At 45.7% G+C, this 18,037-nt stretch overlaps 1 protein-coding gene across 2 annotated transcripts in view; it reads left to right on the plus strand.

The window, feature by feature from the left end:
• Window positions 1–22: 22 nt before the first annotated feature.
• MRE11 (MRE11 double strand break repair nuclease) overlaps window positions 23–18,037 on the plus strand; it is a 594,456-nt gene continuing 576,441 nt past the window's right edge. For both annotated transcript variants that reach the window (XM_077484966.1, XM_077484967.1), the window contains exons 1-2: window positions 23–65; window positions 15,507–15,577. In XM_077484966.1, coding sequence (XP_077341092.1) covers window positions 15,555–15,577 — 23 coding nt within the window. In that variant the 5' untranslated portion in view covers window positions 23–65; window positions 15,507–15,554. The remainder of the gene's footprint in view (window positions 66–15,506; window positions 15,578–18,037) is intronic.

An 18,037-nucleotide genomic window follows, 5' to 3' on the forward strand; every position in this document is an offset into this window, starting at 1 on the left:
TGGTAGTTTAGTCGGCTCCTCCCAGCATGCTCACATTTTCCCGGGATTTTGCAGAGTGAGGTGAGGTGGGTATTGCTGCAAGGCGCTTCTTCTGTGCGCTGTGCCAGGACTTGCTTCATTCTTCCTCTAGATATCTATACATTACCACTGCCTGCTCTGCCATGTCAGCTGCCCGGCTAGGTGCAAATCCCCCCCCCCCCCCCAACAAAATGCATGAGCACATATGTGAATGCACATTATAAGCTGACTGACTTTGGTATAGATACCTCTGATGCATGTCAATGTTCATCATAGACATAGAACTGACCTCAACAGGCAGTTAAAAAGGGTTATTTCACCTCACTTCACTGACAAGCTGCCTATGGAGGCGTAAGAGGTGCCTGTAGATGAAAACAAACTGTGACTTTTAATAAAGTTAGGTAATGCCCTTACTATAGGTGTTGGCCATTTATGTACTGGCCGAAAAACTCCCAGAGATGGCATCCTCCCATGTTGTCTTGTTGCTAGGATGTTGCTACGACACTCCCAGTCTCTACCATTACGGGTGAGCTCAGGCGTGTTCGCAAACAGAATGGGCAGAGCCCGCCAGGAAGTCGGCACTGCGGAGCGCTAATCACAAGCAGTGAGACGTTGTCCTGATGCGCGGCTGTAGAGATCAGGAAATTGCCAACTTCCTGGCGGGCTCTGCATGTGCTGTTTGCAAACACGCCTGAGCTCATCCTTATCCATCATCACGGGAGCGAGGTGTCATCCTCCCCTGTACAATATGTGGTCCACTACCTCCTCCATCGCAGCATTGCTGAGATATGAATCCTGTGCTAACTTTTTTGCAGCTGCAAAACATCACAGCCAAGGCGAGTAAAGCGCTCAGTCTACTGCCTATTGCAGCTTAAAGGGGGGAGGGCCGGTTTTGGTGGATGTCAAAAAAGCCATTTCATCCGCAATTGTAAGGAGCCCTTTGGCCCCTTTCACACAGAGCGGTTCCACTCAACGGGGGAAGGCTCTGCTGAGCCGACGGATGACAGGTCCGTCTCTGCTCACCGAGCGGGGGGGATCTGTCAGAGCCCCACTGATTTATATGGGGGTAATTGGACGAAAACGGACAGCGTGACCGTTTTCATCAGATCTCATCCAATCTGATCCACCATACGTCTGTTTTGAGTGGATCGGATGGCAGATGGGTGTCAGCAGACATCCCCGCTGGCATCCGCCTGCCCATAGGAGTCAATGGGTGGCCCATTTGGATCTGCCTGAAAAACGGACAGGTGAATCTAAGTGTGCTTATCATGTGAAAGGGGCAAATGTAAAGGAGGAGGAGAAAGAGCGCAACTTTAGTCTTGAGCTCCGGAAGGTTTTACCACCTTCATGACCAAGCCATTTTTTGCTATTCAGCACTGAGCTACTTTAACGTTTTGCACGGTCAAGCAACACTGTACCCAAATTACATTTTTTATCATTTTGTTTACACAAATAGAGCTTTCTTTTGGTGGTATTTGATCACCACTGGGGTTTTTTTTTTTCGCCATATAAACGGAAAAAAAAGAAAATTATGAAAAATGAAAAAAATATATCAAATAAAAAAAAATCTAATTTATTCATAAATGTAGGCCAAAATGTATTCTGCTACATGTTTTGGGTAAAAAGAAATTAAATAAATATAATTGTATGACACTATACTAATAATAGTGGTGATAACAGACTTAAGACTCATTCACATGGGCTGTCCGATCAGGTCCTCCAGTCAGTTTTTCAGGCAGAGCTGATGGGACCCTCTATTCACTCCTATGGAGCGATGATATGTCTGCTGACACCCGCCCCTATCCGATCTGATCCTGTCCACAAAAACAAGACAGATGGGTGTCCTATTTTCCATCTGTCTGGCAGGTTGGATAGGATAAGAACAGACAGGCGGTCCATTTTTACCTGATCACCTCATAGAGGAGAGCAGGATTGGGTCGGTCTCCGCTCTGCACAGTGAGTGGAGATGGACCTGTTGTCCGCCTGCTCATCGGAGATCAGCGCAGCGACCCCCCCCGCTGAGCAAGTGGATCCCAAAAAACGGAGGCGCCCGTGTGAAAGGGGCCTTATAGTGGGACTGTGATAATGTAGCGGGCACTCTGGCACTAACTGATGCTGGCTGGGAGGGTCTCTAACTGACATCACTAATGATGCCAATCCAGTGATCAGTGCTAATACTGTAATTGTACACTGTCATTGTACTAATGACACTGGCTGGGAAGGTATAAACATCTGGGGCAATCAAAGGGTTAACTGTGTACCTAACAACATGTAATGTGTGCTACTTTTACTTTACTATCTGTCTGTTTTTTCAGCCAGATTGTTGTTCACAGTACACAGAGTTCTGGGTGTTTTTGAAAACGCAGAACTATGTGTGTGATTGGCCACAGCCAATCAGCTGACTTCAGCCAAAATCATTGTCTGAATTGATGGATACTGGTGAGTAGGGATGAGCTCAGGTGTGTTCGCATGGAACACGTGCATAGCCTGCCAGGAAGTCAGTGCAGCGCTGAGCTAATCACAGGCAGTGAGACATTGCCCGATCTCTGCAGCTGCGCATCGGGGCAATGTCTCACTGCCTGTGATTAGTGCAGCGCTGTACCGACTTCCTGGCGGGCTCTGCACGTGTTCCATGCGAACACACCTGAGCTCATCCTACTGGTGAGGCTGCATTGCAAATCTTTTCAGGTGTGCCGCAAATTTTTTTAGGTCTTTTTTTGTGCACCGACGACAATTTTTTTTGAGAAACACTGCCTTGAACTGCGCACGTTAAGTAGAGCTTTACACTACCTATTGGTAAGCCGTATTATAGGCTTACCTATAGGTAAAATTTAGCTATAGACGTTTTCTTCCTCTTTAATGGCCATGTAATCTATTTTTCTGCCTCCTTGTAATGTCCTTCGTGAACTACCGAACCTCTCATTTTCCCTTTGACTTCTGTGTGTTTGGAAGGAGCAGTGCACATTGGTTACCATCATGCACGTTGCTCTGGGGAATGACCCGGCATACAGCTAATTGGAGTACAAAAAAGCAGGACTTCAGTGTTTGGGTGAGAGATGAGTCTGGAGGACATCCAAGCTGGCCTCTCTTCCCGACATGGACTACAATTGTAAGTGTCCATGTAGGCAGCACTGGCATGCAAAAAAAAAGTTTGGACTGCCCATAGTGTCCATAGCACTGACCTGCATGAATACTGTAGCTACCAAATGCATGCACAGCAGCAATGTCAGTGCAAGGCCTTAATGGGATTTATAGTTTGGGTACAGCAGTGCATATAGCCATTATTCACGTCCACTCTTTAACACTTTCACTGCCATATCCGTACATAAACAAAGAATAAAAAGCTGAGAAGACTCTTAACCCTGTTTATATCTTCAAAGCAAACTTGTCATGGAGTATGCGGCTGTCATTTTTGGTCACCTTCAGAATATATTTGTTGCCATGATTGTCTGACAGGGGAGGGAGTATCACTGGCACAGTACAACAATGACAGTCATAATAACCTGTATGCAGTAAAAGGATGAGAGTGCCAAGCCATTGGGATAGGTTCAGATGCATGAGAATCCCTGGTTGAAAGCCAATGTGTTTCAGATGTATGAACAATTCCCCCTTCGTCAGGGCTTAATATTGTGGGACTGAAATCTGGGCAGTTAGTCCTGAGCTTTCAAGGGTTAGTTCATCTTCCCAAAAAACCTATGTAAGTAAGGAGTGCTGGAAAACTCCCAGAAATGGTGTCACCTTGCACTGCCCTGTTGCTTGGACATTGCTAGGCCACTCTGAGCCAATTCAAATCCCCTTGCATGCACTTTCTGTCCCCTGTCACAGTAGCACTGAGCTCAGAAATATTGTGATGGAGGAGTTAGTTGACCACACATGTTGGGGTTTGAGAACTTGCTCTTGTGAGGGTAAGCAGTGACAGTTTTCAGTTTCTTCACAATTTCCTAGAAACAAAGCATGGTGGGAGTATTTCTGTCAGGTCTTGGGATATATTCGTAAATTGCCTAAACCTGAAGCAAGGGCACTATCCAACTTAAGTCAAAGCTGCACAATTTGATCTTATCTACAGGAACCCTTAGGCCCCTTTCACATGGCGAGCTGTCGGTTTTTTAGGCGGACCTGAATGGACACTCCATAGAGGTCTATGGAGGGACAGATGACAGCGATGACATGTCCGCTGACATCCGACCCGCTCCGATCCGAAAAAGTGTGATAGAGGAAAAACCTATTTTTCAATCCGTGATTGGATCGGGTGGCGTCGTCATCCGATCACCCATAGGGGAGAGCGGCGCTCTGACAGGTCCGTCCCTGCACAGTGTGTCATCTTCCTGCTCAGCGGGGATCGACGGAGCGATCTCCTGCTGAGCAGAGCGGGCTCCGTACATGAACATGTCCATGTGAAGGAGCCCTTACATGCATAGGCAGTTTTTTTTGTTAAAGTGGATATAAACCCTCCATATCCTCAGGTTATACACGGAGATGAAACAAATCTCCCTACATAAGTTTTACATGTATATTTGCTGTCTTCAGTTTTTTATATATTCTTTAGATAGTTCAGATCATGCTAGAAGATTTTCTGTTCCTGTTCAGCACTACAGTGAGGCCTGGGCATACAGCCGAGAGAGCTGATTGGAGGAAAGGCACACACACACTCTTCTCATAGGTAGAGACTTTCAGAGCTGTTCGTTGAACAGTTCAGCATTCTGCTAATCTATTTATAGCATCTTTTCCAACACAAAACTCTGGCTGCTTTTATTTCAGTTGACGGAGAACTTGTCAGAAGTTCTCAGGTTGATAATAGAAGAACGGAACAGGAGAAAGCTATGGGACATAGTGCTTTGAAGAGAGATAAGAAAACACTGCAGATATATGTGCCAAGCTTAAATTTCATGACTCATTTTTATATCCACTTTAAGGTGTACTAATTCTTTAATTGTTTGTGAACTGCTTGTTCAGCAAAGCGGATGAGTCTGGTAGTAGCAGCATTTATGATTGGCTGAAGGTGGGACACTTTGTGTCAAGGCTGGCTTAGCCCTTCCTCCTCTGGGCTGGCCACTCAGCTGTCGGCTAATTGCCAGCTCTCTTCTCTCTCCACAGTTACCAGCTGTTCCAGATGATTCTCATCTGACCTGCCTATTTAAAGCCTTCCAGCTCACTTCTCCTCTGCCTTCGCGTTGGTCACATCACAAGGAACCATCTCCTGCTGTTTGTTTCAAGACTGGCTTGCTGACATCCCTTCTGGCTCCTTATCCTGCTTGCAGTTGCTCTCCTTGGATCCCTGACTTCAGGCCTGGCTGATTACCCGATCTGGTTAATGAACTTTGGATTGGCTGACTACCCGATCTGGTTACTGGACTCTGGCTATGCTTGACTACGATTTTTCTATTTACCTTTTTATTTTTATTAATAAACAAGTGTGATTTGATTGTACTTCTGTCTCAGTCTGATTCATGGTTTCTGACAGTACGCAAAGGCCATGAATTCAGAAGATACAGTCAATCCACTTGTTGGTAATATTTTTTCCAGTTTGGATGAGCAAGATCACCGCATGAATCAGTTTGCCTTGGCGTTACAAATGCTCCTGAATCGCACGGCTCACCTGGAATCCCCACAGTGGCTGATCCGATACAACCTGAGTCGCAGGCCGTCCCTGCTGCTGTGCCAGTCTCTGTGCAGGCACCCGCCTCAAGTATTACCTCTATAAGGCCACGTACACACGCGCGGACTGTTCGCCCAACTTTGTCCGCTGAACAGTGTTTGGGCGGACAGTCCGCTCGTGTGTGGGCTTTCAGCGGACAGTTTCAGTGGACAGTTGGACGGACAAGGTTTTTCGGAAATTCCGTAAAACTGTCCGCTGAAACCTTGTTTCAGCGAACAGTCCGCTCGTGTGTAGGCTTGTTCGTCAAACAAAGTTGCGCGCATGCTCAGAAAGGATTTTCACGCCGAAAGCTATAATGCAGTGTATAGGACGTCGTATTTTTTGTCCCGTCGTGCGTGCCGTTCACGTCATCGCGCACGGTTTCAGCAAACTGTTCGTCCGTCGTGTGTGGCCATGTCCGTCCATGCTAAGTTTGAGCGGACTGTTTGCCGAAACTGTTGGACGGACAAAGTTGGGCGAACAGTCCCCGCGTGTGTACGCGGCCTAAGAGGTATGTCTGGTTCTGCTCCGCTTCCCCAGTGATTTGGGGGCGATCCAGTTCAATGCAGCGGGTTTCTCACTCAGGTTGAGATATACTTCGAAATGCTGCCCCAGGCGTTTCCCATGGACAGAAACAAAGTAGGTTTCATGATATCTTTGCTTTCTGAGAGAGTCTTGGCCTGACCTAACCCTCTATGGGAGACACAAAAACCTGTTGTCTTGAGTTACCCTCAGTTTGTGGCCTCCTTTAAAAGGGTTTTTGACGTTCCCGCACGCTCCGCTTCTGCTGCCAAGTGCCTCATGTCCATCAAACAGAGTATGAGAACTGTTGCCGACTACGCTATTGAATTCCGTACTCTGGCAGCAGAGGGTGCTTGGAACAATGAGGCCCTCGTGGCTGCTTTTTCTCATGGTCTCTCCGATTCCATCAAGGATGAGATAGCAGCCCGAGATATACCCACTGAGCTGGAGAGTTTGATCTCGTTTGCCATCCTCATTGACTCCAGACTCAGAGAAAGATTTTCTCTTAAGGAGAGCTTGCGGAAGCCTCCTGTACATTTGCCTCCGAGCTTTGTAGTCCTACCCATGCCTCCCTCACCTCCCATGCCTCCTGGTACCGAGTTGGTCAGTGAAGATGAACCCATGCACCTGGGCTTCACACGTCTCTCTGCGGATGAGAGAGCCTTTAGGAGGAGGGAGAGATTGTGCCTTTATTGTGGCCAGGCAGGTCACTTTTTGAAGTCTTATCCTACCCATCCAGGGAACGCCCGAACCTTGAGGTCCTGTCATGGACAGACCTTAGGTGGCGTTGTTTCGTTCCCAGTTATCCAGAAGGATAAGCCCCTGGTTTTGGTCACCCTTTCTTGGGCTGAGTCGTCCATCGAGATACAGGCTCTAATCGACTCTGGGGCTGCAGGCCTGTTCATTGATGCTGCATTTGTTTCGCAGCACTCGATTCCGCTGCAGCTGCGTGACACTCCACTTGCCATTGAGGCTCTTGACGGGAGACCTTTACAGCCTGCCCATGTAACTCATGAGACGGTTCCGTTGTCCATGGCCGTAAGGGCTCTTCACCATGAGATAATCCAATTCCAAGTTATTTCCTCACCCAGGTTTCCGCTGGTTATTGGTTATTGGTTATCCTTGGTTACAGAGGCACAACCCCTCTTTTGATTGGCTCCGTGCTGAAGTTCTCTCCTGGTCACCACAATGCAGTGAGACATGCTTCCTGAAGGTATCCAAGGTCCCGTGCACCGCTTCACTCCCCTCCCTGCCGGAGGAGTATCGTGATTTTGGCGATGTCTTTGATAAAGGTCAAGCCGGTAGTTTGCCTCCACACAGGTCTTATGATTGCCCAATTGACCTTCAACCTGGTGCCATACCTCCTCATGGCCGGGTTTACCCTTTGTCAGTCTTGGAAGATAAGGCCATGGAGGAGTATGTTGCTAACGCACTTTCTCGAGGTTTCATCCGCAAATCCTCGTCTCCTGCTGGTGCTGGTTTCTTCTTTGTGAAAAAGAAGAGCGGTGAACTGAGACCTTGTATAGATTATAGGGGTCTCAATTGTGTCACGATTAAGAATGCCTAACCGATTCCATTGATTACAGAGTTATTTGACCGCCTCAAGGGAGCAACAGTTTTCACGAAGCTTGACTTGAGAGGGGCATACAATCTTGTGCGCATTAAGGAGGGCGACGAGTGGGAAAACTGCGTTTAATACCAGAACAGGCCATTATAAATACCTGGTAATGCCTTTTGGCCTTTGTAACGCCCTGGCTGTTTTCCAGGAATTTATTAAGGATATCCTCCGAGATTTGTTGCAATTGTGTGTGGTGGTTTATCTCGATATCCTCATATTTTCCAAGTCCCTGGAGAACGACCACACAGATGTCTGTCGTGTGCTTCTCAAAACTAAGAGAGAACAATCTCTATTGTAAACTGGAGAAGTGCGAGTTCCATCGTGAACAGGTTATGTTCCTGGGCTATGCCATTTCCACTGCTGCTTTTTCGATGGACTGCCGAAAGTTTCTCTGGGCCCTACAGTGGCCTCGACCCGTGGGTTTACGTCCTCTGCAGTGTTTCCTGGGCTTTGCCAACTACTATCGTAGGTTTATTCGTAACTTCTCGTCTCTGGTCAAGCCTCTGACTGATATGACCAGAAAGGACGGTAACCCACAGAGTTGGTCTCCCGAGTCCATTAAGGCCTTTGAGACTCTCAAGGCTGCCTTTGTTTCTACTCCTGTGTTGGCACATCCTGATCCTACGTTGCCTTTTATCCTAGAAGTTGATGCTTCTGACACTGGAGTTGGAGCCCTTCTGTCTCAACGTCCTAACTCAGAGAGCACTATGCATCCGTGTGGCTACTTTTCCAAGAAATTGTCACCTGCTGAGTGCAATTATGAGATTGGTGACAGAGGGCTGTTGGCGATCATTTTAGCCCTGAAAGAATGGAGACATCTCCTTGAAGGTACCACTGTGCCCGTTCTTATTCTTACTGACCATAAGAATCTTACATTCTTGTCTGAGGCTAAGCGACTCTCTCCCAGAAGGGCACGATGGGTTCTTTTCTTGTCAAGCTTTAATTACATTGTCTCATTCTTATCCGGTACTAAGAATGTAAGGGCTGATGCCTTGTCACGACAATTTTCCTCCACTTCCAAGTCGGAGTCGGTTCCGGTTCCTATGATTCCTCCTGATCGTATCTTGGCTACGGTTCGCACCAGTCTTCTCCTTTGGGTGACAAAATTCTTGCTGCTCAGGTCTATGCTCCTCCTGATAAACCTTGTGACCGCTGCTTTGTTCCAGAGAGTCTCCGTACTGCAGTGCTCCAGACTTACCATTCTCCCAAGGCAGCTGGCCATCCTGGGAAGAATCAACTCATTTGGGCCATCTCCCAATTCTGGTGGCCTAGTCTACGGGCTGATGTTACTGCCTTCGTAGCTGCCTGTCCTGTGTGTGCTCAGAGTAAGACTCCATGACACCTTCCAGTGGGCCTCCTACAACCCATACCCAATGGAGAGAGGCCCTGGACCCACCTGTCTATGGATTTCATTGTGGAATTGCCCAACTCCCAAGGCAGCACCGTTATCCTTATGGTGATTGACCGGTTCTCAAAGATGTGTCATTGTATTCCACTTAAGAAGTTTCCCACCTCTAAGGAGCTGGCTTCCATTTTTGCTCAGGAGATCTTTCGCTTACATGGGCTACCCAAGGTGATTGTCTCGGACAGGGGCAGTCAGTTTGTCTCCCGGTTCTGGCGAGCCTTTTGTGCACAGTTGGGAATCCAGCTTGCGTTCTCTTCTGCGTATCACCCGCAGTCTAATTGGGCCGCAGAACGAGCCAATCAGTCCTTGGAGCAATTCCTACGTTGCTATATTTCTGACCATCATAACAACTGGTCTGACCTATTACCTTGGGCAGAGTTTGCTCACAACAGTGCCTTGAATTCTGCCTCCCGATTGTCTCCATTTATGGCGAATTATGGTTTCCAACCTTCCATGTTGCCTGACTCTTTTGTTCCGCAGAGTATTCCTGCATTAGAGGAGCATCTCCGTGGTCTTCGTTCCACTTGGGTACAAGTCCAGGAGGCTTTGCGTCATGCTAATGATAGGTACAGACTCCATGCTGACCGCAGACGCCTGCCTGCGCCTTCCTACCAGGTTGGGGACATGGTCTGGCTGTCATCTCGCAACCTCTGGCTTCGTGTTCCCTCACTGAAGTTTGCACCTCGGTTTATTGGGCCTTTCTGTATCCTTCGCAGGATTAACCCAGTAGCTTACGCGTCTCAAATGTGTTTCATGTCTCCTTATTGAAACCATTGGTCTGTAACCGATTTACCACCTCGGTGTCACGTCCTCACCCTATTCAGGTTGAGAACCATAAGGAGTATGAGGTACAATCCAGTGTTGACTCCCGTAGGTTCCGTGGGCGCATACAGTACCTGGTGCATTGGAAGGGGTACGGTCCGGAGGAACGCTCCTAGGTTTCATCCTCTGACATACAAGCCCCTGTTCTCCTCCGCGAGTTCCATAGACTGTTTCCCCTCAAGCCCGGTGGCCCTCCGAGGGAGAGGGGTCATTGAGGAGGGGGTACTGTCAGATTTGGCTTAGCCCTTCCTCCTCTGGGCTGGCCACTCAGCTGTTGGCTAATTGCCAGCTCTCTTCTCTCTCCACAGTTACCAGCTGTTCCTGATGATGCTCGTCTGACCTGCCTATTTAAAGCCTTCCAGCTCACTTCTCCTCTGCCTTCGCGTTGGTCACATCACAAGGAACCATCCCCTGCTGTTTGTTTCAAGACTGGCTTGCTGACATCCCTCCTGGCTCCTTATCCTGCTTGCAGTTGCTCTTCTTGGATCCCTGCCTTTAGGCCTGGCTGATTACCGATCTGGTTAATGAACTTTGGACTGGCTGACTACCCGATCTGGTTACTGGACTCTGGCTATGCTTGACTACGATTTTTCTATTTACCTTTTTATTTTTATTAATAAACAAGTGTGATTTGATTGTACTTCTGTCTCAGTCTAATTCATGGTTTCTGACACTTTGTGGGTAGAGGTAGGCACATGAGGAGGAAGTTGCAGCAGTCGGTGAGAGATAACAAACTAATTAATAGTCATTGGTTGAGAAGGGGCAAATTTTGGCAATGTTACAGAGATTTGGATGTAGATTGGACATGGGGCCAAAAGGAGACGTCAGAGTCCAAAATGACATATTTTACCCTAGCATGAGGAAAGGGACTGATGGTTGTGCTTTTGATCTTGATGGATAAGTTGGGGTTGGAGAACTTCTACACAGGAAAATGCAGATAAGTGTGAAGGACAGTGTGGCAGTTAAACAAATTTCATTATTGAAATATAGTGACAATCTGGATCATACTTTGGTAGATGTTCTCCTATAATCCATTTTTTTCAAGGATTTATCAGCCATGCAGGTCCATTGCTCTTGTGAACAGTCAGGCAGGGAGCTATTACAAAAGCCAATGATCAGTGCTCGGGTACCCCAGGCAACAGGTGTCCAAGGCAAATGGTTAATTGGTTGTCTGGTGGTATGCCCTTATTATCATTGCTGGAAGATGCCAAATTAAGGGTTAACTAAAAATGTGCAGTGTGTTCCATCTGGAATGTCTAGAATATCTTGTGGTTGACAGGTCAACCAGGCATGTTGTCAAGTAGCAAGACTAGATGAAGATCCCGCCTTTAACAAGCCTCAGTGTCCTAGTCCGTGCTCCCCTCCTTGACTAGAGTGGGATCTCTCTTGAAGGCATGCTTGTTTTTTTCAGTATATAAAGGCTTATGTGGCCTGTTTTTTTTTTTTTTCAGTAGAGCTTCTTTAACGTCCCCTACTTTGATGAATAATTTCCTTTCGACCTAGTTGGATCTTCAAATGATTTATACCGTCTGTGATATTGAATAATTCAACTATGTAGTGTAAAAGCAAAGCAATGCAGACAATTTATTTTTCTGGCCTCCCTGTTTCAGATACCCCTGTGCCTCCGTTAATCATGTAACCACATATCTTATTCTTTCAGCCTAATCCCAGCACAAAGGAGTTTGCTGCTTGTTTGTTTCTTTTTTTTTTTTTTTATTGTTTGGTAGATTTATTACATTATGAAATCTCTGGATCAGTTCATTTTCTTCTATGGTCATTGCTTTTTTTGTGTCAGTATAATGAATGCACTTGTTTATTTATATATTGAGTGGTTGTGTTCTCTCTGTGTTTGTGTGGGTGTTCGGCATTCTTCCCACAACAGACTGGTACGTTAATTGGATTGTATGTATCTTTGGCCCCAAGTTTGAGTCTGGTAGAGGCAATCGAACGATTTCAGACCACTTTAAGTGGCCTGTAACACCCCCCCCAAAAAAAGAAATATATCCTTCCTATTTTTTTTATAATCTTTCTGTGCCGTTTGTTTTTTTGTTATTTTTTTTTAAATTACTCCACTTTTATTGAAAAAAAAAAGAAATCACCTCCAGGTTTATCAATGTACATTGCAGAGTTTTTTTTTTTTTTTTTTTTAACAAACGTTGTAGCACATTCCTACCTTTTGTTGTGAAGAAATAGCTGTTTGTTTAACCACTACAATACAGGGCACTTTCGCCCCCTTCCTTCCCAGCCTTTCAATGACAATTGCGCGGTCATCTTAAGCTGTACCCAAATGAAATTTTTATCATTTTGTTCGCACAAATAGAGCTTTATTTTGGTGGTATTTATTTGTTTTTTTTTTTGCGATGTAAGTGAAAAAATAGCAGAAATTTGAAAAAAAACTTTATTTTCTTCTTTCTATTTTAAAAGAAATCAAATAAAATCAAATTTTGTTGTAAATTTAAAGAGGAAGTAAACCCTGATGAGTTTACTTCCTCTTTCATTCCCTGCAAAGGTAAAGCATAATGGACTACTATGCATCGCATAGTAGTCCATTATGTGTCACTTACCTGACACAGGAAACAGCGAAGTCACCGCTGTCCCCTGTAGTCCGGCACATCCATCTTCTCGATGGGTCTCACTGCTCCGCCGCTGTCATTCGGTGAAGCCGCGATGGCGTCACTCCCGCGCATGTGCACGGGAGCCGCCACTCGCGGCATATCGCCGTTGACCGCGGCGTGCTCAGTGCACCTGCGTGCCGCTGTCTACGGCGCATTCGCCGTAGACAACGGTGCCTGTCTTTCGGCAAATATCTCCTAAACCGTGTAGGTTTAGGATATATTTCTCGGACCTACAGGTAAGCCTTAATCTAGGCTTACCTGTAGGTCAAAGTTGGTTGTAAGGGTTTACAACCACTTTAAGCCAAAATGTATTCTGCTATTTTTTTGGTAATTTTTTTTTCCTTAAGTGTATAATAATTGGTTTGTGTTATCACGGACATGTGTACGCAAATGATCATGTACAGATGTGTGCAGGTGATCACGGACATATGTGTGCATATAATCATTGGGGCATGTGATTTTAGTGGGACATATGTGGGGGACGTGTTTTTATTATTTGGGGACATGTGTGTTTACACTGTGTGGTGTGTTGTGTGTTTTACACTAGACTGATGATCAGAGAGTAAAAGCTGTAAAAAACAGCTCATAATCACTGATCACCAGCCGGCTGTAGCGATCTGCTCTCCTCAGCGGCAACTTCCGTGTGAGGAGTGGAGAGCCGATTGCCTAACAACTGGCTGTTTGTTTACATCACATGACGGCTGTGATTGGACACGGCCGTCATGTGATCAGGAGGGCCAATCACAGAGCCCTCCTGCCGATCCGAGATGCGCCATGTCCGGGTGACACGAGCGCATTGGGATTGCGCCTCTGCGCAGGCAAGCGCGCACGATCCCCCTCCTTCTGAAGGACGTTCCTGAACGTCCAGTCAGAAGGAGAGAGCTCCCACCCGGCCAATGTATATATTGTAGTTAACCATGTCCTTTGCAGATTGAATCTAGGGTTGGCCTTATAGGCTTACCTGTAGGTAAAAGTTATCAAATTGACTATACAACCGATTTAAAGCGACGCAGTGCCGAATCGTAAAAAAGTGCTCTGGTCAGGAAGGGGGTAGATTCTTCTGGGGCTGAAGTGGCTAATGAAGAAAGTGGCAGGGTCTGCATCCTTTTAGACATGATTTCCCTTTGGGAGTATCTTACCAAAAATTACATTTTTGTTGCAGGAGATGTGCAAAATCTGACTTGTATCTTAGTGAAGCTTTCTGGGAAAATCAGTAAGCCAATCACACAAGCAGGAAATTAGATTTCTGGAGAGCTGCATTCTGTATACCATCTGTGTACAGAATTCCTCCAGGTAACCATATTGCATTACATTCTATATAAAATGATAGTTCTTCAGATTGAAAAGGAAAGGTCTTTTTTAATAACATTCAGTTACAGAATGACTTGTCGCAATTGTATATGCTATATTGTTTTTTTTTTGTTGCTTATTATTTTTTTCCACAAAAGTGAAGTTACCCCATAAATTACGACATGGCTTGTGTAGCTGTTGTATGTGCTTTATTCTTTTTTTCTTTCATTCGTTTTTTTCCCCCCCACAAAAGTGGCGTTATCCTTTAACCCTTTTATCACCAAAAGGCTTACAGTGATGGCTGGGGGGGGGGGTTACAAACTCTTCATAAGCCTCATGTCGGCTTCCTAATGAAAGCAATCGAGCAGATGTACAGCTGCTCGATCGCTTTCCATGAGTGTTCCACTCCCCCTGCCACGATTTCCGAGCTTCGCTGTCCCACCCGCGGCCCACCCCCTATCTAGAATGAGTGTAAGACACCTATGCTAGTTTCTGTTGTCATTTTCCCATCCGTTGTGGTCAGGGAATAAACTAATGGAGCACAATTTTCACTTGATTAGCTCCAATTGAAGACAGATAAGCCTGTTTGTGTCCAGATATGATCATTCACAGGTGATCACTGTATGAGCGATAACTTGCGAGTGGACGTGATTTCCTGTGGGATCCGGGAGCCTGCCATTACTCTCAATTATGATGGACTCGGGCGTGTTCAGATCGAACCCACCAGGAAGCCATCACTGCACACCACCAATCATAGTGGCAGTGAGGCATTTCCCAACCAGCAGCTGCACATACACATGCTGCCTATGATAGGTGTGCAGACGGGTTCCTGGCAGATTCGATCCAGACATGCCCGAGCCCATTCCTATTCTCAATGGAGCTGCTTCCTGGAGCTGAGGTTATTCCATGTGTTGGGCCCATTCACAGGGGTGAATGTGTTTTTGAAGTGAGGGGAATTCTGAGGGTAGCCATACATTATATAATTTTCTTGTACAATGTTCCTTTAGATTTACCAAAACCATATAATTTGAGGTCAAACCTAAACACTTTCAATCTGTATGCAATCAGGCAGAGGCCCTTGCATGGCATAATTGAAGGTAAATCTAAATGAAATTGAATAATGTATGGCCAGCCCAGGACTTGCGTAGTTGTTGCTAGAACAGGGGCAGAGGGTAAATCTTGATATACCTGTTCTGGTGAAATTTCCTCCACTTCCTGCTGTGTCTTCAGGACTAAAATGAAATGGAAAACTCACTAATGGTGACACAGACAGAATGCAAAACATGACAGAGGTTCTAATTCTCAATTCAGTCTAAAAATCTTTCTCATGCTTGTTCCACGAACACATATACATCAGGCTCAAATGTTTTATTCAGTTTAATTTTTTTTTTTTAACAAGAAATTCAGTTACATTTTTAGACCTGCCCTATAAAATGGTAACTAGTGCCTGTTTTGTGCTGCACACATTTCTAAATCCTCATGTATCATAAATGACCAATGTATGTGATATTTAATGGAAGAATTACACACTGCTACATGCTTACTTTTATTTATTATTTTTTTCTTTTCTTATTTTTGTAGGCGAACTTTTATTCCAACTGGTTCTTTGCAGTCACTTAAAGAGTAGAAATGAGTTCATCTGGGGGGTCTCTGTAAGTAAATTGTTAAGGCCATTTCTACAATGAAATTGTATCTAAATTTCAGAAAAATGTATTATAATAAAGCTTAATCGTCCTTAGATGTGGTCATTTTTATTATTTTTCTTCTGGGTTTTTTCATTGTCTTTAACCAGATTCCACCTGCTTATTATAATCACTGCCATGTAATCTGATGCTGATTTAATAGATTTGAAGTGAATGTTAAATGTAGGGGGTGTACTTATTATCCTAATTGTACAGTACAAGTCAAAGGCTGTGACTCTGGAAAATACCTTCAGGTTATTGGACATTGGACATACTCCTTTATCACTATTCCACTACGTGAGACCTATTGTTTGTTTGTTTTTTTACGTTATTTTTTATTAGGTTTTAGACAAACCAACAAACAGAAATACACAAACCACAAAATACAAAAAAAACAGCAATAGTGCCAGACAGTCTGGTCATACAGAGGGTATACAACTTTAGGCAGTATACTCAATCATAGTAATTTATACAGACATCAGTCCAAAAGATTTAACATGGGCATAATGGTATAAAGTGCAAATATGTTGCCAAGTCAGAGCAAGAGAGTGTAACCAATTAATAGACATCTTTGGGGCACGGCACATCAATAGACAACTGAGGTTGGTATAATCAGCGCTGGGATAGGGTTAGCGGGCTAGCCAACCATCCACCCCAAATTTTGTGAAAGGTTTTGTTCCTTTTCCTGAGTTCAAAAGTCAGTTTATAAAGTGGGATAGAGTCCTTAATAAGGTTTATCCAGAAGGATTTCAGAGGGATCTGTGCACCCTTCCAGGACATTAGAATCGTTTTTTTAGCATAAAAATGGAGTATACGGAGCAGTCTCTTGGCATGGGACGATATGGGTGGATCACCAAAGACGCCTAAAAGGCAATTCTTGGGGTGGAGTACATTTGGGAGACCCAACACCAGTGAGGTGAAAGCACCCACTTCTTTCCAGAAATCCTGGACCATTGGGCACGCCCAAAAGCAATGTAGAAAGTCGGCCTCCTAGTCACAGCCGCAAAAACAGGCACGCGAGACCTGTTGTTGCTAGTTTTCTTAAAGCAGAACTCTGGGAACGGCAAAAAAACTCCCCCATTAGTACACCCCTACATAAAACACTAAACTGTTAATATATTTGTGAAATTCCTTACCATTGAACAGAAAAGTCTAATTGAATTTTCAGGAAATCATCTCTGTAATTCATAAAAATGCAACATCTATTCTGCCAAGGAGGAGCTGTTACACCAGGGATTGCATCATATCCTCTCCTCACTCTCTACACTATAATGAAACTACACTTCCCATCATGTTTTGGGAATTGCAGTGAATGTAGGAGGGTACACTAGGCCTACACATGTTAAATGTGAACATCATGCCAAGTGAATGGCACGCACTCCCCAGGAGCTATGAGATTAAAGCGGAGGTCCACCCTAAAATGGACCTCTGCTCATCTGATCCCTCCCCCCCTCCGGCGCCACAATCGGCACCTTTCAGGGGGGAGGGGGGTGCAGTTACCTGGATAATCCAGGTAACTGCACCCACTTCCGGGCTAGCTGTCTGCGGAACGAGCGTAGGTTACGCCCCCGTTCCGCAATGCCCCGCCCCCTTCAGCAAGTGCCCCGCTGCCTGCTGGGAAACACACAGCTCCCAGAGGCAGCGGGGACCGTCCGGATTGCGCCGCGCGGCTCGCGCATGCGCAGTAGGGAACCGGGAAATGAAGCCGAAAGGCTCCATTTCCTGATTCCCATACCCAAGATGGCGGCGGGACCCGGCAGCCGAGCGAGCGATCGGCTTCGGGTGCCGACATCGCGGGCGCGCTGGACAGGTAAGTGTCACTATTTAAAAGTCAGCAGCTGCAGTATTTGTAGCTGCTGGCTTTTAAAAAAAAAAAAAAAAAACGCGGAGTCCCGGTGGACTCCCGCTTTAAGTCTGTACAGCCACCCAGTTCCTTCCCCCATGCTCCTCTGCTTATACAGAAAGTCTATAAAACTCTTTATCTCTCCCCTGTGTGTCTCCAGTGATCAGGATAGTTAATACTGATCTCCGATGTCTGGGCTGTCACAGTGCCTTCTTAATGTCACTAGCGAGATCTGTACCCCCTGCCTACCTGTGCGATTGCCCAGCATGTATGGGGTTAAATGGTTTGCGGGAACTTTTCAGCTCCAACTGGGCTTGTGATGGGAGGAGGGGAGCGCTGCCTCTGTGGGAGATTCAAACTGGGTATCTCATACTTTCTGGTCCACCCACTGCAGCGAGCAGGAAATGCTGGCTGAACTAAACTACAGGAGGGACGTGACAAGGCCAGTGTAATGCAAGGCACAGCAACCTGTAATCTTGCAAACAGAAACAACAGGGAATCAACCTCATTATTTAAATAATGCACAAGCTGTTTCTTAGAAACTACAGAGGCAATCAGAAGATGGACATCATATTCTAGAAAGGTAA

The sequence above is a fragment of the Lithobates pipiens genome, unplaced genomic scaffold, assembly GCF_037356315.1.
Source record: "Lithobates pipiens isolate NorthernLeopardFrog02 unplaced genomic scaffold, aLitPip1_a1.2 Scaffold_17, whole genome shotgun sequence".
NCBI classification, from domain to species: domain Eukaryota; kingdom Metazoa; phylum Chordata; class Amphibia; order Anura; family Ranidae; genus Lithobates; species Lithobates pipiens.